General features: G+C 39.6%; 1 protein-coding gene across 5 annotated transcripts in view; it reads right to left on the bottom strand.

The window, feature by feature from the left end:
• The window catches only part of TAFA2 (TAFA chemokine like family member 2), a 195572-nt gene that overhangs the window by 38785 nt on the left and 129549 nt on the right, over window positions 1-27238 (bottom strand). For all 5 annotated transcript variants that reach the window (XR_010069510.1, XR_010069512.1, XR_010069511.1 and 2 more), the window contains exon 2: window positions 15995-16101. Coding sequence is in view for 1 of the 5 variants with exons in the window: in XM_063323072.1 (XP_063179142.1) it covers window positions 15995-16100 (106 nt within the window). In the remaining 4 variants the exon portion in view is untranslated. The remainder of the gene's footprint in view (window positions 1-15994; window positions 16102-27238) is intronic.

Here is a 27238-nt window from a genome sequence, read left to right as displayed (position 1 = left end):
GCACTGATATTTTGTGAAGGGAGCCAAGCGTAATCTTCTTTAGCGTGCGGAAGACTGTCACAAAACAAGAATTGCCTTCCCCTTCGATTCACCGCCTTAAAAGCTGAACAGCAAGGGGATACACTGTAGGATTTGACAAAACGCCATCCATGAGATACCTTGTCTGATCGCATACACAAATCTAGCGGGAGTTTTATCTTCACAGGGCTCACAAGGCAGGGAAGTCTTGAGAATAATCCTAGCACGTATCCTCCAGGTGCAGCTGTAGTTAGCAGAGCATTGTAAAACAAAACAAAAAGATGGGGGAATCAGAAAGTGAAGATGCAGCAGAGTGAGCCAGCCTTTCCTGACTTCAGTGGCACAGCCTTGCTATACCACCTAATTCTTCATGTGAAAGTGCTGCATTGCCTAGGAGTTATATTATGACTGGGCACCTATAATTTCTAAGGAACAAGATCCACAATAAAAGCGTAAATATGGACACTGAATTTCCTTTTGTTTCACACACAACTACACTGATATTTGTGGTTTATGACTGCTCTTCACTTGGATTTTTACTTTAGCAAATATGCTGCATAATACGGATGCTATCTGCTTATTTCTGATCCTCTGTCTGCCCTCTTCTAGGGAGTGGCATGCTCATCCACATTTCCTTTCCAGTACAGTCATTCCTAGATTGTCTAGCAACACACATATTACATGAATATGTTGTCAGCTGAATGAACAAGAAACCAAATTCCAACAGTGCATGCATGGTTCTGAGACCCAAAGACAATATACAGCAGTGTCTGAACCTGCAAACTGGAGAGAGTTTCTGGAGTTTTGTCTCTGGTTAATTTTTTCAAGTATTATACATACGCATACATACATACACACATACACAGTCAAGGACATATAAGAAAGTGTCTCTAAGTAGAAGGATCCAAACCTTTAAAACAGCAATGCGTCTTGACATTTTTATTCACTTTCTGAATCATTATACCATTATTTATTAAAATATTATAACAATGAAGAAAGTGGGGTTTCCGCTGTTCTCTACAAAGGCAAAGACACATGTCACTATACATTGGATGTCTACAGCTTTGGCATCTAGTCTAAGGTGGACATCCCTGTATAATCAATGCAGAGCTAGAGAAAGAAGCACCCCCGGGAGGTAATAACTGAATTTTAAGCACGCAAGATTAGATCCCTCCCTAAGGGAAAGAGCTACACCAGCAGAGACATGACTTGGTCCCTGGTTAGTCATTTCTTTTGGGAGATTGCCCTCATGAGAATCTGACACTACCCCAACAAACAGGCCTAACAGAAGGTCAGTGCTCTATGACCATGTCTGCTCTGGGACTGATAATATACGTGTGTAACTAAACCAAGCCAAAATATATCCACTGATTTATCCTCCGCTGTAAAGCTGACCTCTAAGGTCTCAGACATTTGCCAGGACACAGCAGAGGAATGACTTTCAGGTCCAAATATAATACTGAAGTCAGAGAAAGAAGCAAAAGGATATTTGAGGAACGTACTCCCCTAGCTATTGTTTCAGGAGCTTTTAAAACATTACTTGTTTTGGTAGCATGATATCTAGACTGATTTTCAAAGCTCTCTTTAAACGGTGAACTTTCCTCTTCAAAGAATAAAAAATTGAAATTTAGAGGACTCAGACAAACTTCCTGGATTTAAAATACATCACTGATTTATTTCCTCATTGTAGACAATTAATAAAGAGACATAGAAACAGTCTGAAGCTTATAAATTCCACTCTATATTTGTAAAATAACATTTCCACATTTTTCTGCAGGTTGACTGTCAGAAAGAAATCTCATGTGTCCCATCTATCTCCTCCATAATTATTCATTTGCTATGCATGAACCTAGGAGATTTTTCCATAAAATAAATAAGGTACAAAATAAATGCCAAACATAAAAACTTCATTAAAAACTATTGAAATTGTTACCCCCCAGTGATCATTGCTATGAAAAATGGAGTGATGTTTTACAGTTTAACAATTCCGTCCTAAAATGACTCTATTAGGATAAGCCATAATTTGGCATTTTCTCATATTTTTAGTGTGGGTCATATTGTTGCTTAAATGTAGACTGTTGTATTCCTAGCACACATCAGAAGAACAAATTAGTTTATAATTAGTCCTACAGATCTGCTCATATTTTTAGGAGAGCTTTTCTGGCAGCCGAGATCAGTTGGATAAGTGGGGCCTTTTACATTATTTTTCTTACACCACCACTTGGTGGGATGGTTTTAAGTGTGAGTTCTTCACAAGGCTTATTGTACATGCAGGTTAAAAATGCTCATTAGACTGAGTTATATTTGAAAATAGAAGCAAAAACTAGACTTGAGAAAGGCATTTGCTTTAACAAATTCATTATTTTTAGAAGTACTTTCAGGACTTACCACCAATAGTACCCAACAGACTAGCAATGTTTCTTTCAAAAAGATGAAAAAAGAATGAGAGTAAAATATTGCCTGTGATGAAATAAACCACATGAATTCCAAAAAAAAAAGAGTACAATACCATGTGCCATTCAGACCGCTCAAATTTAGTTTTGCTCTGATTTTCAGCAAAACCCTGAAGTTTTAAATGCCTGTAGCATGAACATAAAAAGATGATAATCTATTAATGGAGGTCTTAGTCCAAAATAATTACAAGATTTTTGTGTTTTGCTGTTTCCAAAAATAGCTGATTGATTCTGAACATTCTTTTGGGTACTTCTATAACTAAAGAACAGCTGTTCTAATACGCATTTTTACAGGCAATAATATGCAGTGGTCCTTCTGGTATTTATTTTTTTTTAAAGAAAATTTAAAATTACGCCAGTTTAAAAACTGTTTCTGTTTCTCTAACATATGGCTTTACTTCAGATTTGTGTACAGTATGCCTATGCCAGAAGTACAATATGCCTAACCCTCCTCTGGTAGCTAAGCTCTTTTCTTCTGACGTTTTCCTCTACATGAGCTGGTTTTCAGAGTAAACCCGGGAAAATGCAATGACTGTGATGTTGTGGCAGAGGGAGGCTGGGAAATATGTACTGTCCTTAGATCGCTTAGCAGAAAGCACATCTAATGATGCGGGGCGAAAACTGAAAAGTCGAGAAAGGCATGAGATAAGACTGGTGAGCACTGTCCTTGCACTGGCATAATGGGGATCCTCCTAATTGCCCATGTTTTAGCTGTTTACATCCCATCCCATCTTTTTCTCTAACATTAGGTGGGGGGGCCTGACTGCACTTCATTCCTGCAGTCCCCAAAGAGCAGTTTCCAGCGCTGGTGTGACAGCAAAGAGTGGAGAAGCTTTTGTGCTCATCTAAATTATATTATGAAGAGGAGTGGCACAAGTAGGATGAAAGGTTAATTGTTTTCTCAGATGTTTCCAGGGCATAACCTCTGCAGGATGCCCTTTGTCTTCTGCAACCCAGCTTTCTAGTATACCATGTATTGGTATGATGAGGGACAAAATATGCAAAAATATGGATTATTTACTTACCATAAATGAGATTTTCTTGATTTTCCCATGCTCTGAAAAGGTAAACATAGGCATGGAGACAGTATTTTTATTTTCCTAAGGTGTTTTTGAACCAAAACTCGAAGAAGAGAGATTTACACAGCCTTCATATGCACAGCATGCAGCAGTGTAACAAGATGGCACAATATTACTCTTCCTCCTTCCTTATTTAAACTTGTATCTTCTCTCCGATACAGTTATATTTGCTCTTAGTATCTCTGGCAGATGTTCTGGGGTGAATGATGCAATTAAGAATCCAAAATTCCCATTTCTTCCAGATGCTTATTTTCTCAATATTCACTCACTGGAAATATATTTACTTTCCACTCTGTGGTGTCTAGCAGTTAGCACACCTTCTGGGTTCCATTTCACAAAATTTCCACAGTTAATCTGACACATGCCAATGCATCTTAGATGAAAGTTTAGCACTAGTAACCTTTTTTTTTTTTTCTCAGAAGTAAATTTACATAACATGGCAAAACTGAGCAAAGTTTTAAATAAGTATTATACTTAAAAAATCTTTTCACTTTGATGTTCATAGGTACAATACTTTCTGCAGACATCTTTTTAAAACTTAACTTTGGTTTTCCTTAGTCTTCCAGCTCACTGAAGGAATCTAATGATGATTTCAGTCTTTTCTATGAATCGTTCTTTTCACTGAGATTGAATTACAGGCATAACTGCTTCACCCTTGCTCCCCTCTCATCAAACACATACATAGTCTTGGGTTCAAATTCTGGATCCAGAACAATTCTGACCTTCCCAGAAACTCAGTCAGTCTCCTACGAGCCCTGGCTCTCCTCTCGCACACGGTCCTGGAGCACAGACTCAGCTGAAACAATTCTAATAACTTGCACCTAAAAATACAATGGCATAATGCACCCAAGCTTTGTCTTGGTCTTAACAGAACACTTTTCTCAGGCATATCCTTTCCGCAGTTCTGCATTCACCCAGAATAACCCACGCATTCAGCTTTATACTTCAGTCATTCAAGGACACTTGATATTGCAGCCCAGAAGTATTTTGCAAAAAGAATTCTAAGTCTACTGCGTTTACTTGAGAACAATTTCACTACAAGAGTTATACAAATCTATGGGGAAAAAAAAGAACAAGCCAGACTTGGCAGCTCCTGCCTCTGCCTCCTCATCACCGCAGGCAGAATTCTTGCTCAGCCTGGCAAAAGAGCGCCGCACAAAGCAGACTGCTCTTTTATGATTTTCATGCTTTCTGTCATCTAAACCCGCAAGCCAGCCTCCATTCTCCAGGAAGTACACCATGGTTTTGCTCGCATCTATGTGGAGAAGTGGGTTTTTCTTGGTCATGGTTAAATGGTACTTTCACACTTTAATGGGGAGGTCAAAATTTTGGTATCGCCCCTCTACAAATTGCAAGAATTCTTCCTGACTTTCTGTGTATTTCGGCTCAACAAGGAGAAATGGAGCAAATGCCAAACACAGGTTTTACAACCAAATCTTTTTTAACACAACAGAATGACATTTGCAGAATGATATGCAGATATAAATGAATCTGTCACAGACCAAATTTCACTGGCTTCTGAACCGCAACATGAGACTCCCTTTGAACAGTAGAAATAAAATAAGACCTTTACAATTTTATTCAGACATTGTGACCCTGATACAGGAGAAGAATTATTAGGCAGATAAAAGAGCAATATCCAAACTAAGTCCTGATGCTAACTTCCAAAAGTTCCAGAAGGTTTCCAATAGGTTGCAAACTCTTTGGTATAATAATTCAGGGAAGTATTCACACCTACACTGAAAGTTTCAACTCTCACTTTGTGAAAGGAATGAGCTCTGAAGGGTATTTCAGAGCACCTGAGACACCTAAAACTGGATATTGTGGAAAATTCCCTGAGTTTTTTGTCAGGTTTGAAAAGCACCTAGTTTTTTGTGAAGGTCCCATAAATAAATAATAATCATTTTTAAAACACTGAAATGGTCCATGTAAGCTATTTCATCAGTGATGACCTTGCATTTTTCTCTTTCATCCAAGCGTCGGACCTCTGTGTGCAGCTGTGCACACGTAGGCACGCATACAGACACAGGCTTTGCTGCTTTGGAGCCATTGGTTTGTGCAGCTTAGACTCAGATCAATTCCCTTACCTTCTGAAAAGGTGAGACCCTTTTATAAATTTGCATCGAGTCCTTTAAAGTTGGACTCGATGATCTTAAAGGTCTTTTCTAACCTAAATAATTCTATGATTCCATAACTCTAAATCTGTACTACAGGGTAAGACCGTCCCCGTGAGCCTCAAAATGGTAAGTCCCCCTCAGCCCACCAAAGAACGCAACTAAAAATTTTTGTTCAGAAGGAAACTTTATAAATTGTAACCCAAAACACATAAAGGATTTTTCTCCTGCTATTCCCCAGAATAGCTGACTGTTCCTGAACATTTCCTTGGCACTTGTATGACTAAAGAACAGCTGTTCTAAAATATGACATTGTACAAGCAATCACTTAGCACCGCTATAGAGTAAATTCAATGAAGAGTGTCAAGAGAGAAGGGCATAGTCTTTAGGCATCATCAGCAGAAAATTAATGCAGATGAAAGTTAGATTAACATATCCCCTGAATGCTACCGAAATAATCTCCACATGGGATGCGATTTTCCAGGCACAAACCTCCCAACCTGAATATGTGAAACCACCTGAATCAGATAACGGGAATGTGCAGTAGATACCAGCAAACATATGGGGCAGTCATCACTGCATGTATGGAATGCATATTGGATCTATGAAATGTATATTAGGAAGCCTGAGTGGCAGTGCAGATAACCCTAAAACCAGCACTGGGATATATGGCCTCTGTACCTGAAACTGGATCTAGACTTTGAAGGTAGAATTGGCCCTAATCCTGCCACTACAGTAATTTTACATATCTGGATCCTGTTAAGGATCAGAATCTAATTGTAATATGATATTGACGCATTATATTGGACCTATAAAAACGACAGAATCTTAACATGTTGAATTTGGAGAAAACAATGTAAGGGAAACTATAAGCTTCAATTCTATTCTTGTATGATAGTCCCAGACATCAATGAAATTTTAAGAGTGTTTCTCTGAGGAAAAAGACAGGAAAAATCAAAGTTGTGATAAAAGTGGAGAAAAATCTGCTTGGTTTCCCCACCCTCTCCACCAAAGAAAGCTTTTCAGGGTCTTCGACATAACTTTTTACTAGTCATGACCTTCCAATATACCTCAAGATAATCCTACCATCTGAGCTCCAAAGCCACCAGAAGACCCAGACGCAGCTCTTCTACAATGCATGGCATTGCATTACGTGCATTACGTGCACTGCATGTAAGGATTCACACTTTTGGAGTAACTCAGTAGACTCTTGTTATCAGCATTAAGTAGTTATATAAATAGACAGAGAATGGCATTTCCTCAAAAGGTGTTATTTGTGTAAACTCACTCATTTACCATTAAAATTTTGTAATCATTTTTCCATTTACTACTGCTACACTACTTGTCTGTGCTGGAAGGATGCTCTTGAAAGACAGTGTAGCCGATGAGTAAAAATATTCCCAGAAAGGGAGAAGGATCTGGGGACTGGGCACAGACTGCTGCAGCAATCCCATCAGCTCACTGTGGCATAGCATCCTGCTTCATGGTGTATGACAGGAGTCTCCAGGTCACTAACAGTCCTTCTGTTCCCCCCTGATCACAGCTGCATCTACCATCCATTGCTTTCCTTTTCTACACTGGGGAAAAGTTTGTTTAAGACATTATCTATAATATGATATACATTTAGGCAAATGAAACATTCAGAATATAACTGTAAGCCCAGAAAGGAATATTTTTAATCTGGAAATGCTAACAAAAATATACTACTACATACTCCATTAATTGAGCACTTAATAAGTTAATGAAACAACAAGGAAAATTCTGATCAACAGATCCAAGAGAGTGGTACTATTAAACTAAAACTAATTGAATAAAAACGACTATCTAGGGGAGCTAACAATTTCTTTTGTACTGTTTTTATGGGTTTAGTCAATACCATGGCATGCAAATGTAAGCACTCTGTTTTCCTAGGTATAAGGATAAAGGAATCTAGCAGAATGCATTACTTAGCATACATAACAAATCAACAGGACTAATTTGAAATTAAGAATATAAAACTGGAAAAGTAGATCTGATTACAGTATTAGGGAAATGTCAACATTTACTCATGACAGAAAGAAGTAACAGCAGGTTAAGCATATTATCAGTGTTTTTTCAGTCCTAACATCTTCCAAAACATAAATTAGTTGATTGGTGGGCCAGCTATCCAAGGGAAGGTAACACTACTAAATGAAAGGACTGAAAATGTTTAGAAGTTTTGTATTTATAGAAGCCAACTATGTAAGTTTTACGTTAATATAATCTTTTGTGCAATCATCTCCTTTCCACTGCAACACAAAATCTGAACGTATTGAAGGAAAAGATGCTGGGTACTCACTCATGGAAAGTTAATAAAAATTTGCAACTGGGATTACAAGATCAGGCCCAAAATAAAGAACTGCTATGCACTTCCCTTTTACTTGTCTTAGAAAAACATCAAGAAACTGTGATATTTCCCATATATAAACAGAAATATTTTTAAGTGATCAGTATAAAGGAAAATGCATGATATCTCATTGCAACTCTCCAACATCTCTCTCCATGGCTGCCTCAAGGACAGCCAAGTTGCATCGCCCAGGCAGTGGTGGGAATGGGGGAAGAAAGGAAGGCAGCCATTTGCTGGCTGTGATGGAGCTGGCAGCACAGAGCAGAAATGGGCGTAACCCTGCTATTGCCACGATTTCTGCACCCATGTCCCAGTGAACCATCAGAACTATCGGCATCTTGGCAATCAGAGAAAACTATTTTCCTTTATACCGTGGCAGAAGGCCAAGGAATGTTATCTACTGAATTCCAACAGATATTGTATTAACATTTTAGATTGCAGTGACAGATACCAATATGAAAGTGTTTGACTGACTTTTCTATTTTATCTTCAAGCAAATGGCAATTTTGGGATCAGGTTCTGATCCTGATATAACTGAAACTTTCAATTAATGCCCAAGCTAGATAAGAACATCTAATATCTTTCTTCCCCATGTCTGCTAAAATAACTATCATCTTCCTTTGTTTCTATATTTAAACATTAATTACATTAAGAATTAAGTCAGTGAAAGCTGCACACAAAGCGTTCTCATTTCAGAGAATCTATCTCTGGGACAAACTTCCACAAGAGATAAGATTATCCATGTATGAGATATTTAGCAAATACAACAAAAGACTTTGATGAAGCAGGACTGACATATCGACAATAGACAAGTGGATGCCTCCATCCAATATTTTGACAGACCCCACTGACATCTTCCAGCTTCACCTGGCAGCCCCCAAGGCATCCGCACACACCTCTCTTCATGCTTGCAACTTCCCTCATCTACATATCTGGCAGTTTTCTCCCACCTAATTCCAGTAAAGAACCTGGGATATGCAGAACAACTCTCATATCCTTTGATAGGCCAACACAACCAGAAGGTGCATGTTGAACACATGCAATTTACCTACAGGGTCAGATCCCGCATCGAGTGTTACGGTACAGGCACTTCCAAAAAGTGCAAACTGAGGAAAAAACAGTACTGCTGCTGCTTACCCTTTATATTAAAGCTCGTATCATGGAACTGGGAGATCTGCATTCAGTGCCCTCTTCAGCTCAAAGAGGTTCAAACCTCATAACTCGTGTCCCCAAAGAATGCCATTAGCTCCAATAGGACTGCTTCAGGAAAGAAGGAGAACAAGCGGGAGCACGTGGCTATCTCGTGGTTACTTAGCTGGAAAGAGGGATGTCTTTTATCTGGTTTGTGTCCTCTGCACTAAGAGTACTTATTGCTTTTAAAATTTAATACAAACACCCTCTATTTCTGCATTATGAATGCTGTCTTCGACACAATGTAAAGTCCTCAACAGAAAGGACAAAGGTACATTCATACTAAAACACTATAACTTAAAAATGAAGGCAATTCTACGGAAAGACAAAGGTTTGAATTCTTCAGAGGTCTCACATGTACTGGTTAGGGCTATTCTTATCTAGACACCGAGACTCTAAACACTAGAAATGTAGATCTCAACCACCAAAATTATAGGTAACCCCTAATTTTCCTGAATAAAGTAAACTAGACAGCATCATTTAGCAGCAATGTGTTGTAGGTATTTACCCAAGCTTCTGAACATTGTTGTCAGCAACCTGCACAGTCTTAATGCAATAACAAGACACCAGAGTAAAGGACAGATACAGTCCTTCACCAGCCCTTCTGAATGCTTGTAACCTCCAGTGTGATTCTGAGTAGTAGAACCAGTTACATATATTCTGCAATATTCCAGTCGATGTAATGTTTGAGAACTTTTAATATGATTTTTCATACAAAATGCAATAATACCAAACACAGTCAGAGGTCTGTAGCAGACCTTTTCTTACAGGGTACCCTAAAACTTCAGCAGGACTAATAATTCAAAGTCATTATTATAAAGTAGACACAAACACATTTTAAAACCGAGAAAACACAGTGGTGCTGAGCAAAGCCGAACAGAAATAAAAGAGCTTATAAACAAATGTGCCCTTGGTGGGATGGATTCCTCTTTCCAAGTCTGCCCTCAAACCAGAACCCCTCAATACAGTCACATCTAGCTCCTTAACTCCCTCTCTTTCCATCACCTCAAAAGGCTAGCGGTTTGTCTCTTCATCAGTCCTCAGCTGTCCCCCAGTCTTTGCTCCTGCTGTAGGCTTCCTGCAAGCCAGTCTTGTCTCCTTTTCTACCTGACCACCCATGTGCTCTAGAGGCTTTCTCCACTCGAGGCAGTTTAATTTAGTCCACAGGAAGCAGTCAGCACAACAAAAACAATGTCTTCTGCTCTGCTGCTTCAGATTTAAACATACAGCAAACAGCCAGTCAGGAAGACAAGTGAGAAGACCCAACCATCAGTGCTCAGAAGCATCTCCACTTAGGCATTGTCTTTAGTAAACGTCAAGGTACATTTACTCACGTCCATAATATTTAATACTTCTGATAATAAAGTTTTGTCCTGTGAGTCCAGGGTGTGCAAGCTAGTACTGGACTTTTATATACTAACATCTGAACACGGAGTTACATGCATAGCAATAGAGTTACACACAGGCGACTAGATGAGTATCAGTTAGTGGAGAACTGTAAAGTTCTATTGCAAGGATCAGAGGATCAACAGTATCTCTAAGGCCCAATGCACAACAGTAAGAGGTTGGAAAGCATTGCACAAGATTCAGCAGCATGCCCCAAGTCCCTCGCACTGCCCTAGTGATACAAAGGAAGAACAAATACGACATAAATCACCTATTAAGTTGTCTAAACAGCTGTCCTCAGTCACCAGCGAATTTCACCCCATGTGCGTGAAACAGGCATGAGGGCATTGAGGCGACGCACACAGGCCATTACCATAGCTTTTAACAAAGTGCTATATTATCTCTCCTCAGAACAAATCAATTCCACAGCCCAGGGGTCAGGCAGAGCCAGGAGCCTGTCACATGCTGATTCAGCGCAGCGTTAGCGTTATTGCACTGGCTAAGAGAGCCCCGCTGAATGCTCGAAGCCAGAAGAACAAACTCGCACCACCCCGTCTGTCTGCAAGGGCTACGAGTCCTTCCACTCGCTCTCCAGAACCAGGCGTACTGCTGCCCATACTGGCCTACGGCATCACATTTGATCATATTTGTTCATTACTATCAGATTTCTTCCCCCTAAAGATACACACGTGTAGAATGTGTGTTAGACTATATGGAGTCCTGTTCAGGGCTTGCCACCTTGTGGTTCCTTTTCCTGATAGAAAACATGACAAATCTAGACATGAGACTTACTTAAAAGCTCTTCCAGAGCAAACAGAAATAATGAGTTACCCAAAGAAAATAAGATACCCAGGGACAGTGATTGCAATTAAGTGGCATTTCTAACTCAGTTCCACAAAGACTTAAAATCTTCAGACAGCTCCTTACGCTTTCCAGGGCTGTCCTGCACATTTTATTTGTACTGTTTTCACAAAACAAAAGGAAAGAGACCCGGTGAGCATGGAAGAGGATGACCACTTATGAAAGTCCAGCCATGAACATAGACACATCAGTACCGCCTGAAAGCATGACACTGCTACCGCTGGGTTTCTTGCTTCTCATAGCCATACCCATTCCCAAACTCCAGGGACATGCGTGGCACAGGCTATGTCCTATATCACAACACTGGTGCCACCAGTGTTTCTGCCCCAGCGAGGCAGCTGAGAAAGGCAGAGTCACCCAGGAAGGGTGACCTAACTTGCAGCTTTAAAGGCTCAGTGGCTCCTTCATTCAGCTGGGCTTCAGAGCAGCTACTTCTCTGCAAGGAGACACCGAGACTCATTTTGTCCTTGTGAACAGTGAGACATTCCCTCAGACTTCTAATTTAGTGCAAATTCACAGACAAGGAGGAGCAGCAATTCTGCATCACAAACCATCAAGAATTTAGTTTAACTGTATGACAGGCATCAGATGAGTAAGTTCAGCTTCTGAGTGAAATTTTTTAAATGAAAATAAATTATCATGCCTTTTCATCTAGTAAGTCCAAAAATACTCAATTACTTTATTTATCTACCTGGAGTCTTTTCTGGTTCCATAACAACGTCCTTCCAGCAAGTATGCATTCATGAATAACCATATTTTTAAGTAGCTTTTCATTTTCTCCAGGGATTTAAAATTTATTATAAAACTTGCTCTTTTGTATTTTGAGGAATATTAAACTATGCTTAGATTCAAAAGCACCCTTAATTTATTTAGATGACCTTCTTGTGTTATCAATGTGAAAAAAACCCTCAGTAATCACAAAAAGCTCAAAGAAATATGTATTTTGAAAGTGTTTTTAGTTTTAGGGTAGAAACTGTGTCTCGTGGTAGCCTCTTGTCTACAAAGGAGTGCTTGTCAGGGGCTATCAGTGTATTTCCTTCTCAAGAGGACCAGTCCAACACTTGAAACCTGAAACGCGGGCTGTGATACAATGGTCACCGAATCAATTCATGTTCCCTGTGACAGAAATAGCAAACAGGCAGTGATGCTGAACTGATGCCTGCCTGCCATATCTGTCAGTGAATGCTGTATGTTTGCACAGGTTTATTTGTTTTCCAAGGGCTAGCAATGAGCAGGAGGATCAGGATCAGTCTTATAATAAAATACCCTTATGGATTTCTTTCAGCCACCCTCAAGGTATATCAGTTTTTAGACTCATAACCTTGACAACATCCTTTTGGAGATTGATATGCCACTCTTGACTTGTCTGCTCATACATAGCTACTGCCGCACAAATGGATGTGGCACTGCGGGCGCTTCACAGGTGCGTGTACTCGGGTAAGGCACACGTCACACCAGTATCAGGGTCCCCAGCAAAATGAAAAAGAAAAAGCAGAGTTCCCGTTTCTTTTCAGAAGAAGGGATAAATGGAATATAAGTATATGCAGTGCTGGGAACTACGCAGAACTCATAATCCTGTGTGCAGCAAAATAGTGATCTTTGTATTTTGTTTTAAACACTGTGAGTGTTTATCTATTTTACCTCTTGGACTTTCTGTCCAGACTGATGAAGCTTTAACAATCAGCCAAGATAAAGGGGGCAGACATGTCTTCAAAACAGTCTTCTCAAGAGAAAGAAGCATGGACTTGGCACCCACACACCTGACGCTGAAAAAACGTAATCTGAAATCCCAGTTTGTAATCCTGCTGGTTGCTCAACTGGACCTCACAGCCTGGTTCCCTGTGCCCTGCCTCAGCCTCTTTTTTTCTTGCTCCTGACGTGGGATTTCTCATCTGTGCTTTATCCCTGAAATAAGCGCAACACGCCTAGAGACGGCCTGTCGGAGTCAGCTGTTTATATCCCTGCTGAAGTCTGTCTGCAGAGCAGAATGCTCATTAAACAATTTTTCACACATTGATGATCTTTCCTTCTTGTTCTTTTTCTTTTCTTTTACAATAGCCTTCAGAAAAAGAGACGGGTTTGAGAGTGGGTGAAACTGATACATAACATGCCTAAGTCAATAGGATAGTAAAGATTTTTTAAAATGTAGATTATTGATCTTTGAAATTGTAAGGGCTCCTTCAAAGTCATTAGGGTTTGTCCTGTCAATATGTTAGTAAGGACTTCTATAAATTAAGATTAATGATACTAGGGATAATTATCGCTGAAGAAACTCGCATATTTCTTAGTATTTGGAAACTCTGTGCAAAGGTGAACAGTGTCAAGCTCTCCTTGAATGTACCGTAGCTCCATTTCTGCCACTAGACTACGAGGAAGATTTTCTTTGACGCAATGGGACGTTAACTCCCAGTTCCTCTGGAAGTCTATGGTAGTTGAGCTTTGTAACTCCGATTTGTGCTTTTTAAAAGCACAAATATATACAGTGAGCGCAGCTGATTTGCAGGTCTACCCAATACACAAGCCAAAATCCTTCTGAATATTTTTTTCTTTCCAGAAGAATTCCAAAAGAACATGTACAATAGCTTCTTTTCCAAATTAAACACTCAAGTCATGCTTCTTCTCATTGTTCCCTGCACGATTTCTTCATATATTTTGCTAAAGGCGTGAAAAGTTAAAACTTAAAGAAGAACCAAAGCTTTTTGTTAACTTCCAGGAATGTAAAGAAGTCCCTAAAGCTAATAACCTGATTTTGCAGCGTGGCTCATGTGCATATTTTTTTAATCTAAAGACATCAAATTCAATATTTCTTAAGTTATTTCTGCTCTAAGGCTGGGGCTCAAATGCCAAGTACTGTCCAGATAATTAATGGTATAGCTCTGCTGGGGCTTCCCTTGCATAAATATATCTAGAAAGCTAAAATTGGTGGGAGATCATTTGATTCTCAATTATGAAGCACTAATTCCCCAAATAGTCTTTAGGATTATAATTTGTTTCCATGAAATACTTGGTGACAGGTTTTACTCATCAGTTTTTCAAAAAAAGTAGCAAGCATGCTTTGGCAAAGTTTGAATTGGATTGAGGCGAACACAGCCTGACCAGCCTTTGTGGATGGCATCAAAATGATTTGAAGATGCGCTTTTTTGATTTTTAAAGAAAGATAATCAAAGACAAAAGAATTCTGAATCCAGGCAAGGCTATCTTGGCTCTTTTTCAACAGACGCCTGAAATGGCAAGCCACAGCACAAATCCATATTCTGTTTCAGAGGGGAAACAAAGGTTGAGCAAAGGATGTCAGCACGGTTCCTGTCTGGCACGATGCCCATCTTTGGTGGCCTGCAGGACCACATCAGAATCTGTTTTGTCCGCAGCCAAATTGCAACTCACAAAAGACTTTGCAGAAAGTGCCTCTGCATGCTGAAGTCCTTAATCAGTGAGGAATCTTGAAGAAAGGTATCTTCACACAGCAGAAAAATATCTAGCAGCTGGATATATAAAATAACTGATCATAAAATCCCGTCATCAGAAGGAACATTATAAAATGTACACGAACATAGAGAGATGAACTGATTGGTGTTACTGGAATCCTATTTAACTCTTTAGCTGTCAGTAATTTTCATGTCCCACCTTTACTCAAGTTTTTAGAGTTTATCCTGATCTTGAATAAGTGGACAAACAGCCGACAGACACTCTATGAAGATGAGAAGTGGACTTCAAAGTATATTAAACTGCAGATTGCATTCAAGTTATATTAGCTTATAAGGAGACATTAGTATGTGAATCCAGACAGGTTTTTCCTTGCATTAGGGGTTTACTGAAACAAATAGACAAAGCAAAAAAATAAATAAATAAAAGGTGGGGGGGAGGTTTTTACAAGCTTCAATAAGCCATCACACCTTCTGCCTGTGTGTATAGATTTTAAGGGCTGGAATGACCAAGAAGAAACAAATCTCACATTGTCACAAGTTACTAGAGTTCCTGGTCCACTGTTAGGAATGAAGCATAGAAAAGCTATGCAACAGCCTTTTGCAACAGCCTAATGCAAAGCAATGGGCTTTTTCTGGTGACGCAACAATCACATTCAGCGCACAGTACCCACGAAGTTAGCCTTGACAGATAACCGCACACAGTAGCAGTATACACGTTACTAAAAATTGTTTCTTTCTAAGGTTATTTCCAGGAATTCATTTGTGGCACACATATGTGCTATCTGGTATATCTGTTTTTATGAGACAAGCAGATTTCATTATTTGATTTTTTTACTTTACTGTCTTTTACCATGTTTTCAGCTGTGCCATCGTTACAAAAGGATCAACAAGATATTAAAATTAGACAAGGCTGAAAATGGGCTGAAATACTTAAATTCTCAAGAAATTAGCAAAAGTCTACCCATTGAATATTCTCTTCCTTTGGTACTGATTAGTGGACCAATAAATACGCACAAGGAAAAAAAGATTGCATAGAGTGGACACTTCTGCATTTGTTGACAGAAGCCCAGACACCACAGTATAACAGAACGGAATTTCTTACCTTTATGGTGATTTGCCCCAGATGCTAATTTCCCCCACAGCGTTACAACAAATATTATTATTAGCAGTTTTCCTTTTGTTGCTTTCTGTAAGTATCTCTTATTCATCCTGGAAACAAAAACACACAAAAATAAGTATTTATCTTAAGACTTCTTGAAAAAAAAACATTTTTTGTCTTAATTTAAGAAGAATTCAGGAAGTTTTTATAAGTGGCTGGCCGACAACCCTTGATTCTTAAATTCTGCTTAGCTCTAAATGAGGTACGTCATATAGAGCATGCGTATAACCTCCTGCCCTGGTCCTCCAGCATTCCTCCACCCTGGTCAGTACTAAGAGAATTCAATGACTCCACTCATCAGGTTTCTCTTAAGGCAAAAACAGTGTTCATAACAGCAGCAGACTCCTAAGCTGACAAGAAGGAGGAAGCCATGCAGCTATGCTGCAGGTTTTGATGAACAGAGCAGTTCCACTGGGGTGTCTGGGCCCAGTCATGGTCAGTGTGGTCCTCTCTGACCATGCAGTGGAGTTTTTAGCTTTTGGGATCACAAATCTTTTTTTGAATCTGCCCACAAGTCATAAGGAGGTAAGAGATGTGAATATACCTCCAGCACACATATGAACTATGCCACAGAGAAATCCTGTTAGGAAGACATGAGTGGTTTGGAAACATAGACTCAAGCCGGACAGATTCACTGTTCTCTCTCCTGTCTATCTTTGGGTAATGAAAAGATTTGATTTACTGCACCAAGGGAAATTGCACACAGCTACCCTCATCTTGCTCAGTGATGTTTTCACGGTGACAGCAAGCCACCGTGGTGGCTCAAGCACAAAGTAACACATGACTTATTTCTCAGTAACCTCCTCCAAAGACAAAATACCCCTCCACCTGCCAAAAAGACAAGTTCAGGAACGTAGGCTCTAGTGCTTAAGGATTACAGTTGTGCAGAGAATGGCAAGAGGTATAATAATGAAACCTTCTCTCACTTTTCATTCTCTGTAGAAGAGCCCTAGGGAGCTGGCTAAGAAACAGCTCTGCACAATGGTCGTGTTTCTGCTGATAGGACAATAGGATGATGATGCCTATTCCAAATCACTTATACTAGTAAAGCTGCAAATTTAATCACTTGAACAAAATTATTGCTGTTTTGTAATGCCTGGAACTAGAGTGCCTTTCTGAGCAGAAAAAACTGCATTGCTTCAGTGTGGTTGCACATTTGTCTCCTACTCTGTTCGTAAGAAGCCCAAAGGAATTTAAAAGCATCTCTTTTGCTCTGCTTGTGTACAACACTATCTTGGGCAACAACAACCCTGTGAAAGGCAGACTGCTCTAATACAGAATTAACAGGTAGCCTGTTCAAAGTCCCAGATCTCTTCCCATTCCTTCAAAGCAATTCTTTTCCTCTGAGCAAATTGCTTTCTAACAGAACACTACATGCTGATAAGGCAACCCCCCCACACACCCCACAGCTCCACTCGTGATTTCCAGACTTGTAACCACACCACTTCCTGCAAAACTGCCACTCTTGCTCTCCAGGAGATTGATGCGACCTTGTTAAGCACTGGTAAGTTTCCACACCAGGCTGTAAGTAACAAAACACTATGACTCAAATTTAGAACCCACTGAGGAGTGTACCAAACCCTTTTAAACCTGAATCCAGTGCAAACAGAACTCAGCGTCCTTTGACAGAAATCACACATCTACAGTGTGTTTCCCAGAGGTTCAGATATCACATTTATCAGGGAAAAAGAGAGAGGAGTAAGCATGTGCTATATCTAGGATGGTGGATGTGCCCCTGAAAGCCTGACTGATTAATAACCACAGCGGAGGTCACGGTGTGCTGTGAACCACACCAAGCTCTGCTTTCTTGCACTGATTCCAGTGCCTTTGGAGTGTAAACTGCATATTCATCATCAGCTCCAGGTTTATGAAGCACTCAAAGCTAAAGGGAAATACATTATTTGTCACTGTAAATAAAAACAAAAAAAATGAAACTGGAATGCACATTCAGCATATGCTCTTTCACAGCTATCTCTGTGAGCAGAATAGGAATTAACTCTTTCACTCCTGGATTCTCTTACAGCACCTGTTACGATGCTGGTGCCAAGTCATGTCTCATTAAAATCAAATCTTTCTTCCTCACCTACCCAACACTGCTCAAAACCCAGTGGGACTTGCACCATTAAGCAAAGTACAATCTAATACAGTTGCCTCCTGTACTCTGCTGATGCCAGGTTCCCTTGCTGCGCTGCGAGGCTGGCAGCAAATGCACAGCAGAAAATGCAAATACCTAAGGAAAAACAGTAGCAGCAGGGGGAAAGAGAGAAAACCAACCTATCTGCCTGTGAACAGCAGCCCCGCAGGGTAGGTGGCAGAGTGAAGATACAAACCTCTGCCCACAGCCCAGCAGACCAAAGAGGAATAAGCCAGCACTGAATAGAGAAGAGACTGTTCTGCAAAGTAAAAGAAGGGTTTCAGCTTAGACGCAGAAAATACGGGCTCCTTGCCATTGCCAGATTTTCCAATCATGAGAAAAACAACACACCTTCTCTGTACTGCAAGCCTGTTACACTCTCGTGCATTACTTATTTGTGGTATTCACCTTTGGAAGGACAAAAATCATAACTTTGTCTTTTAGCAGTCGCATAATAGGCACAATTCACAGGGAAGTCAGGGTAAGTATCAGTTCTAGTTTGGGACTAAGAGTTCAGAGGGCATCACCAAAGTACAGAAAAAAAATCTCAGCAATTAAAGCATTCACAACACACGGCAGCTCAAATAAAAAGTTGGAAGGTGATGTTAAGTTGCAAACTAATTATGCAGTATAACACTAGACCTGCAGTTGTGTGCGTTGGCCACTAACAACGGTCAGCCCAAGGACAGACGAGTGGCTGCATAAGCGCAAGCAAGGTAGGAAGCACTCTGCTGCCAGCGCTGCTGGTCCACACACAGAAGCCACCCTGGAACAACAGAGACCTGGAAATAAAAAAATGAAGCGTTTCTTGTCCAAGAAACTCGGGGGGCTGGGATGGATGCATCTCATCAGCAAAGCAGGCAAACAGCTAGCTAACAAGGAAAGGCCATGAGATATGCTCAGTGTCTGAGTGCGTGTGTTATCACCTGGGCTCAGAACGTGTGATGCTGGGTATTTTTTGTGGATTTGCAAAGCAAATGACAGAGCACTGAGAAGACACTGGAACTAGACAGGATTTGACCTAAGCTCTGAAACATAACTATTAGCCTCCTGCAACCCCGACCCATGTCAAGTAAGTGCATCCAGGAAATAAAATTCCGTCCATTACTGTACTGTTATTACACTAACATAACAGGCTGTGTTAAATAGAACAAATGAGCTCTGAAATGAGGTCTGCTTTTCCTAGAGGTGACGCAGAGCTCCACAGACAAACTATAGCCATTAAACTGAATGGTTTTCTCTGCGAGACATTTTCCTCTTCTATTTACCTTTCTTTCTGCAGAACCTCTCCCTTGCTGTGATCCTTACAGCCTTCAGTAACGCCACGTAAACCAAACGTGATCAAAACTGAGAACAGCCATGCTATAGGAGATGTCTACATTTGAAAAACAATTTTACACAAAAATACAAACGGTATGTGTAACAAAAATTTCCCTCAGTTTCTAACCCAAACACATTGGAAATAAAACCAAAGAATTCTCAGAACTGTCACACAAAAGAGAAAATGAAAGGCTGCCATGTTTCAGTTCATTTTTCAATGTCTTAGAGGCAAGGAAAAAGAAAGATAGCTCCCTTTGTGGTTCCAGGGACACATTCAAAATAAAACAAAAGGATGTCACCCACATAATTCAAACAGGCAGTGGCTGAGTGTGAGATGACTCTGCCATGACGAGGTCTTTGCTAATCATAATACAATGAATAAATTCATAGGATTTGTTACTTTTGCTCCCTAAGATTCCTTTCCCCTAAAGCACGCTCCATGAGACCATCACCAGTCCGGTATCATGGACTCAAGGATAGACTGTTTTGGTGATTGATGACAAAAATAGCTTAAAAATTGCAGGATGTTTTCCCCAGAAAAAACATCTGATGCTGCAGAGAAGCCTCACAGATTGCTGTGTCAGCAGAAATCCTTCTCCCCGGCCTCCGTGGCTCATCAGAAGCAAACTGTGAATACACTAGTAGGATGCACGAGCTCTCCTCATCGGTGCTGCATCTCACTCTCAGCCCCCTCCCAACAGCAGATTGCCCAACTATTGCCCAACAGTGGCCCAACTATTCGGTTTTACTGAAACTGCCATGTGCAGATGCGTATTTTCAATTTCACTGCAGCAATGTGGCATCCTTAAGTTTTTGAGTTTCTACTTTCTTCCTTCTTTGCTTCTGGGCTTGAGATCAGCCACCTTTCCAACAGTTCAGAAATAGAGAAGAATCACATGGGAATTGCCTTACATTGTACGGCCAGTGCTAAATTGCCTTGCTTTCCTATTTTAAGTGAAGTGTAACCTCATGTAATCTTTATTGTTGAGGAGAAAAAAAAATGTAAGGAAATAATAGCTTTCATTCTTCCCTTAAGAGCTCATACACAAATAAAATTCTCATCTGTTTCCTAGGAGTGACAGCGTTTTTCTTTGTTGCTCCTTTTCTTTCTTTTCTTTACAAACATCAGCTTCTGTGAAACTGTTCAAAATTCATTCGTTCCTGCTTTACATATGTAGAAACTTTCAGTGTCAGTAAGATCCATTTGTCTTCTACAAAGACACACACCCTGTGAATGCAAGTGTTCATAAAGAGAAGAGAAAGCCTGTTTCTCTACTCAGTCCTGATGAAATGTTTAAGAGACAAAAACCTGATAGAAAATTATTCACACATTCTCTTCGTTTTCTTTTTACGACGAATATTTTATTTGCTACTTCAGAGAAACCCTAAATGAGTAGTAGAAATCACTTCTGACCCCAAGTCTCTTGTACAGAAATAATGCAGCCATTTAAATTATGTTCCATACTTTCTTGAATCTTACATTATTTATTAGTTGTGTTAGCTTCTACATCCCACGCAATGCAGGTATTTGCAGTTTTATTTAGCCTTTCCTGTGTAAGCTAATGCAGATTTAAAAATGCCCCTCTGGTGGATAAGGTCACTTTGCAAAAGTAACACTGATGTGACCCCTGTGCGTTTGCATATATATAAATTCCCTCTATGACATTCCTGTCATGTTTGCTCAGTGAACAAGCAATTTGCCTCTCTCATTACTGCAGGTACAAGGTAGCTTGTGAAAATCAATCTTCTTTCTGCTTCATACATCACAGCCTGTAACAGACACAAAGTGCATTCTGATTCTGGAGTGAAGCTGGGGGAGAAACACAGACCTGTTCCCGTAAGCGACTTTCTTTGATCTAGGTGGCCAAGGAAAGAAAGAGAGCAGGCATTTAGCCTCGCAAAGCATGCAGGGCTTACGTAGGAGTCACAGGGGAAACCTCCATATGTCAAGCAAAAGGGGTGGGGTTTGTTGGGTTTTTTTTCAAAAAGTTGTCGTTTACCGGTGTGGATCTTTTAATAGTAGCCCTAGAGAGCTTAGCACCGCTATTGAGAAATATTCGGAAATAGTTAAAGCACTGTCGGCAGAGCAATACCGCAAGGTTGTTGCTGTCACTCAGCTGAAGTGTACCAGTGGAAGCAGACGGAACAATTTTAGGCTTAATGCCGTAAGGAGGGCTTCTGAAAGGCTACTGTGCAAAGACTTAAGACACTGAGGCAAATGAATTCTTCTTCCCAAAAGTACTTATGCATATGATTGATGTGCATGCCCATACTTGTCTTTTATTTAAACCATTGTGACTTAAGCACATACTTAAACTGGAGCACTTACTTTCCCCAACAGAAATGTATGTATACAACACGAGTTCTTGAAACACAAATAATAAGTGAGCTTTTATAAGAAGAGACAGTTTCAAGAAAAAAAATATCTCAAAATCTGAAAAATAAAAAGTTATGGAAGATACAAAAATATGCAAGAAACCAAAAAACATTTTTCTTTACATACTGCAATTAGTTTCCCAGTAGTGGGAAGCTGGAGACAGTGGCAAATACAGGTAATTACATTTGCCTGCTGTATCTCATAGCACTTGGATGTGAAATTTACATATATATTATTGTTTCCAAAATCTGATAAGCAGAGATGCTTGAATTACTAGAGGTATAAAATGCTTTAGCCACCTAGCTGCATGCCACCTCACAGCTAGAAACCCTGAGAGATTATGAGGAAAACTTTTTTCTTCCAAAAGGGTATGTATGGTTGCGATGATAACGACTTGAAAACTCAGATGATACTGATGAATGGCCTTCCCTCTAAACTGCCATCAATGTTAATCTCCCCTGCTTCCAGATTAGCACTAGTTCTTTGCAGACACAATTGATTGTAATTTTCACCTTCATTAATTTTCAGATGCCACACCTAACTGAAAGCAATAAAGAAAGCAAAGAAAGAGTAAACAAGATACGCAGTGTTCTCCGAGCCAGCCTCAACTCAAACAATACAAAGATGTATTTAACTGTGTATATATTAAATTTCTTTCTTGGTCATTTCATCAGAAACAGCAAAAGAGTGTTCACCTGGTGAACATTGATGCTACACAGAAAGAAAATGTCATGAATTTTTGTGGGATTAGATTCTGTACCTCTATATATTTATGTACCTATATATCTATATAAATATATATATTAAAATATATATATTTATATATATAAAAAACTGATAGTAATAATCTAGCATTAGACCTGCATATCCCATTCATTGTGGTTTTAAGTGCTAACATAAAACATTACAGAATATTTAAACATCCAAGATATTGTAATGTCTTTAATCTGCCCAATGATGTCCTATACCCTTGTGAAATAAGCTCTCACAGTTAAGTGTTCAGTATTAGAAGGTACTTAGGCTCCAATTCACATAATTTTCTCAGATATTATTATACCACTTTAAACGCTTTCCCAGTTTCAGTGCTTAAGGGAGCTTTAAGTTGTAGGGGGGAACTATCTATTCACTTAATCATCACGGCAGGAGTATTTGCTTATATCTTACATGTGATCCTCTTGCAGATGGTTATTTAAATTTTCTGTATTCACATCTCACTAACCAATCAAAACTTTAACTGGAAAAAAAAGGATAACGGTTCAGTGGGCTTTGAACAAAATGTCTCACTGAGACCTGAATCACTAGGTATACTGTGATTTCATAAAGGCCACTGCAGTGGCAGAGATAAGCCTCCAAATCTATCAAGGCAGAGGAAGCATCAAATATCAGTGGAGAATGGCAACTGAAGTGCTCATATTTAAAAGCAAGGATGAAAATGATCTGGGCAAGCATAAGCCTATTAGTCTGACCTCTTGAGTTTGCAAGAGCTTAGAATAGGCTTTGAAGAAAAAGATAAATTAAAGACAGAGAAGTAAATAGAACATAGGATAAAATGCAGCAGTGTTACCAAGGGTAGATTGTGCCAGACTAACTTGACAGCTTTTTTGATAAGATAACTGATTTTCCAGACAAAGAAATGAAGTAGATATAATTTGTCTGGATTTAGATAAAGCATTTACTGCAGTGTCACTCCGGAACTTACACATTAAGCCAGAGAATCTGTGGATTACCACAAGAATTGAAAGGTGGATCCAGGTGCGATACCAGCGAGTAGTACTGAAAGGGAGTACCAGGGATTAATAGCAGTTCTGCTGCAAGTTGGGAATTCATCATTTGAAACAACACATGTAAAAAACAACTACTCTATTTCAGTTGATCACTCAGAGTACACCAGTATCAATATGACATGAGATGGCTGTGAAAAAGGCAAATCCTATAAATTACTACATGATATATTTCTAATAAAGACACAGAAGGATGAGTATGCATTTTCTTAAAGTATCGCTCAGAATAATCCACACAATTCTGGCCAAACATCTTCACGAAAGAAAAACTGAACTCACAAAACATATGGGGACAGTCTTCCTTGATGGTCATAGGAATGAAGACCTACCACAGCAGGTGCTTGAAAGAGCTTGGCTTGTGGAGCAAAGCAAAGGAGCAAAGCAAAGGATAAAGGGAAACAGAGACTGAGGAAAGGAAATAAACACAGGGAGGGCAAGAAACATACCCATAAAAAATGGATTAGATGGTATCTTGCCAGCACACAGGATCAAGACGCTCAGCTTCGTGATTCAGGAAGTCTCTTCCAGCCTTCTCTCTACATCAATATCATGATCCCTTTTTGTACATTAGTACAGGAAGTCAGGTGCTATTTTTTTCACAAAGAAAACAATAAGCAAGTTTGTTCCAAGTGCGTTAGTGTAGTGGTTTTTTTCTGAGTCATTTCACTCTCCTCAAAAAGACAAAAGTCACAGCATCTCTCTGTGATATCCTATGTGAAAAAAACTGACGGTCCTCACTAATGACCTGAACCCACGTTGGGTTCCATACAAAAATTGGCCATGCTGATGAACATCTGATTAAGATTAATATTCCTCCTTATTTTTCAACATCTTCAAGGCATAATTGCCATCTCTGTCTCATATATTCGATGATTCTATAATATTTAAGATGACCCAAACAGTCACAGTACTGTATTGGTGGACCATTCAGTATTAAAATTGCTTTTTGAGTAACTTAATTGACTCAAAGTCATACTATTGAACATGGCTAACCGTTCCATGATTGACAGTCCCTCACTTTCTTCAGAACTCACTCTCTTTTCTATCACGCTTGCTTTAAATTGAAAACCTTCCTATTGCTTTTTACCTATTCCTATTGTTTTTAACATTGCCATCATGGAAACATACAACTGGCAAGCATGACAATTGTCAGGGTAAGAAGGAGTTTTGTTTTCCTCAAGAGTCCAAATGTAAAGAACAAAAACTATGTACTTTCAAAAATTAATTAAGCATTTTAAAATAAAAACAGACTAAACAGTACCATTAGAAGTATTTTAAGAGTGTGAATACATGCATTTAAAAAATTCTGTTATTGTTAAATCCTTTCAAAGTGACTACCATCTTAAACATAATGTCTTTCAAGCAATACTGGAGGACTACTACTGGGCTTCTTAGCTGTATGTAAGAATATGGTTGTATTACGCGACCTTGACGGACCTGAAATTTAGTATGTTCACAGGAACCATTCAGATTCTACTGCATGACTTCCCTACTGAAGGATAAATTTTGTTTTTCCAAAGAATTCTTCTGGAAAAAAACACTGTGACAGACCTCCGCAGATGAACAGGGAAGTAAGACTCAGACTAAGTCCCCCCCTGCTATTTTTATGACAATTGTATCTGTCAATAGGCAAAGTAGCGCTTCTGACAAATAATAGGTAGGTCTGAGCCCAATCTATGTTTTATTGTCTGACTCCTACACATTTTAGGCCACACTTGAAAGCAAGGGTTCAAGCGTAAATAAAAAATGACAAGTTGCTCAAATCACAGAAAAATATAAAGCTTGCTTGTGCAATGACCAAAATAGCTCTAAGAGCTGACATAACACACTAGGAAGATAGGAGAGTTGTCAACTGGGAGTAAACCTAGTTGAAACCTAGTAATGAAACACATTCCTCCACTCTTTTAGTGTTAAGTCCTAACACATGCTCATTCATCTCAGCCCCCACAGGCATCACTCCCAACGTTAGACCAGGCTCTTCCAAATATGAATCTGGTATATAATCCGAATCTCTATCCCTGAGCTAATGCATAGGGAAGGACTTCTTTCACTCTGAGCGATGCTAAGGAAAGGAAGCCAGGCCGCACAACCAACCTTCCGCTACCAGCTGGGAAGTAGAACACAAAATCCAGCAGCTAATCCAGAGCCTTGTACTCAGCAGAGCTATGCCCACATAGGCACACAGGGAAAATCTGAATTTTCAGCTTACTCGTTAACAGCGGTTTTTCTGCCTATGCGCAGGATTTTATCAAATATTGGTAGCTTTTAGGCCCTGGCATGCGATCTAATCTGTCACATATACTATAATAACTAATGCTGTCTTGAGAAACATGCTATATGCCACACAATTTTGAAGTCTCCTCTCAGTCTCTATTTCCTCACCAGTGTTCTGAAACAGTAAGAAATCATTAATAACCACGTCATACTGGAAAAACAATCAAGAGTATTCCTGTGATGGCTTGCTAGGAATGGATTCAAGTCAGGTCAGGATTTGCTTGATGACAGCTGAAATATCTAAATGACATCCAGTCTTCCTTGAAAAGCTAAATCAATTTCCCATCCCCTTTCCAAACACCCTCTTTTGAAGTGTAAGAGCAGCTATATAAGAGCCATATTGACCATACAATCCTGAGTTTCATCCAAGTGAATGTACCTCCAGAAACAAAGCACTTACTTTGGCATGTACCGTGCCAGCCTTACAATGGCATTTTAAGATGGCCAGGAGCTCATTAAATAGCCAGTCATAACCTGCAGTTCCTACAAGTTTATACCCAGCTTCCTGCTGCATGATATGGAGCTTGGCATTTACAGGTAGAGCACAACAGGAGGGTAAATGACATAACAAACGAATAAATAGTGTTCTGCTCATCTAGCACCCGGGATCAGAGACTCTTATGAGGTGCAGTTTTGTTAGCATTTCAGTTTGGAGCTGCACTTCACTTTACAAACAAATTTTCAAGTTGTCTCCATTTACTATGATCTGGATCACATCAGGGACCGATTCTGGAGGACATGAAATTAATCCCTTTTAGCTGAAAATATAGCAGAAGATGAGCCTGAGGGTGGATCTAATGTACTCCAACAGTTTAAGGGTGTTCAGTTCAGGGGACAAGAGACAGTCAAAACCAATCTCCTTCTCCATTAAATGAACATAATGTGGACATTGTGCCCTCAGCAACAACAGTTTGGGTCTACAAAATCACTTCTGTAGGGATAAACTATTTGCTAGTATAGATGCAGCCCTATAATCTTGTGAGGAAGGAGGTAATTATCATCATTATTTTAAACTTAGGTAAGATGCCCTTTTGGTTGTCATTAATCTGAAAAGCATTTTCAGACCCTCAGCAAACCTCAACGGCATGTTGAAAGGGACCTGTCACTCAGGAGGCCCTCAAACAAGTCCTGATCTGCATTTTAGGGCCATTATTCCTACCGTGACACCACAGCAAAGGGAAGGACAGCTTGTGTGCCAAAATCAGGGAACAGCTACCTGCAGTACATCCCCCTAATTTAGAGCACGGAGTACAGAATAAATGACTTCAAATTACTCAGTGAATTGTTCCTTTTTGTGAACC

Source organism: Chroicocephalus ridibundus, chromosome 1 (assembly GCF_963924245.1).
Source record: "Chroicocephalus ridibundus chromosome 1, bChrRid1.1, whole genome shotgun sequence".
Taxonomy (NCBI): domain Eukaryota; kingdom Metazoa; phylum Chordata; class Aves; order Charadriiformes; family Laridae; genus Chroicocephalus; species Chroicocephalus ridibundus.
The sequence above is the reverse complement of the archived record's forward strand: the minus strand, read 5'-3'. Positions and strand labels throughout refer to the sequence as shown.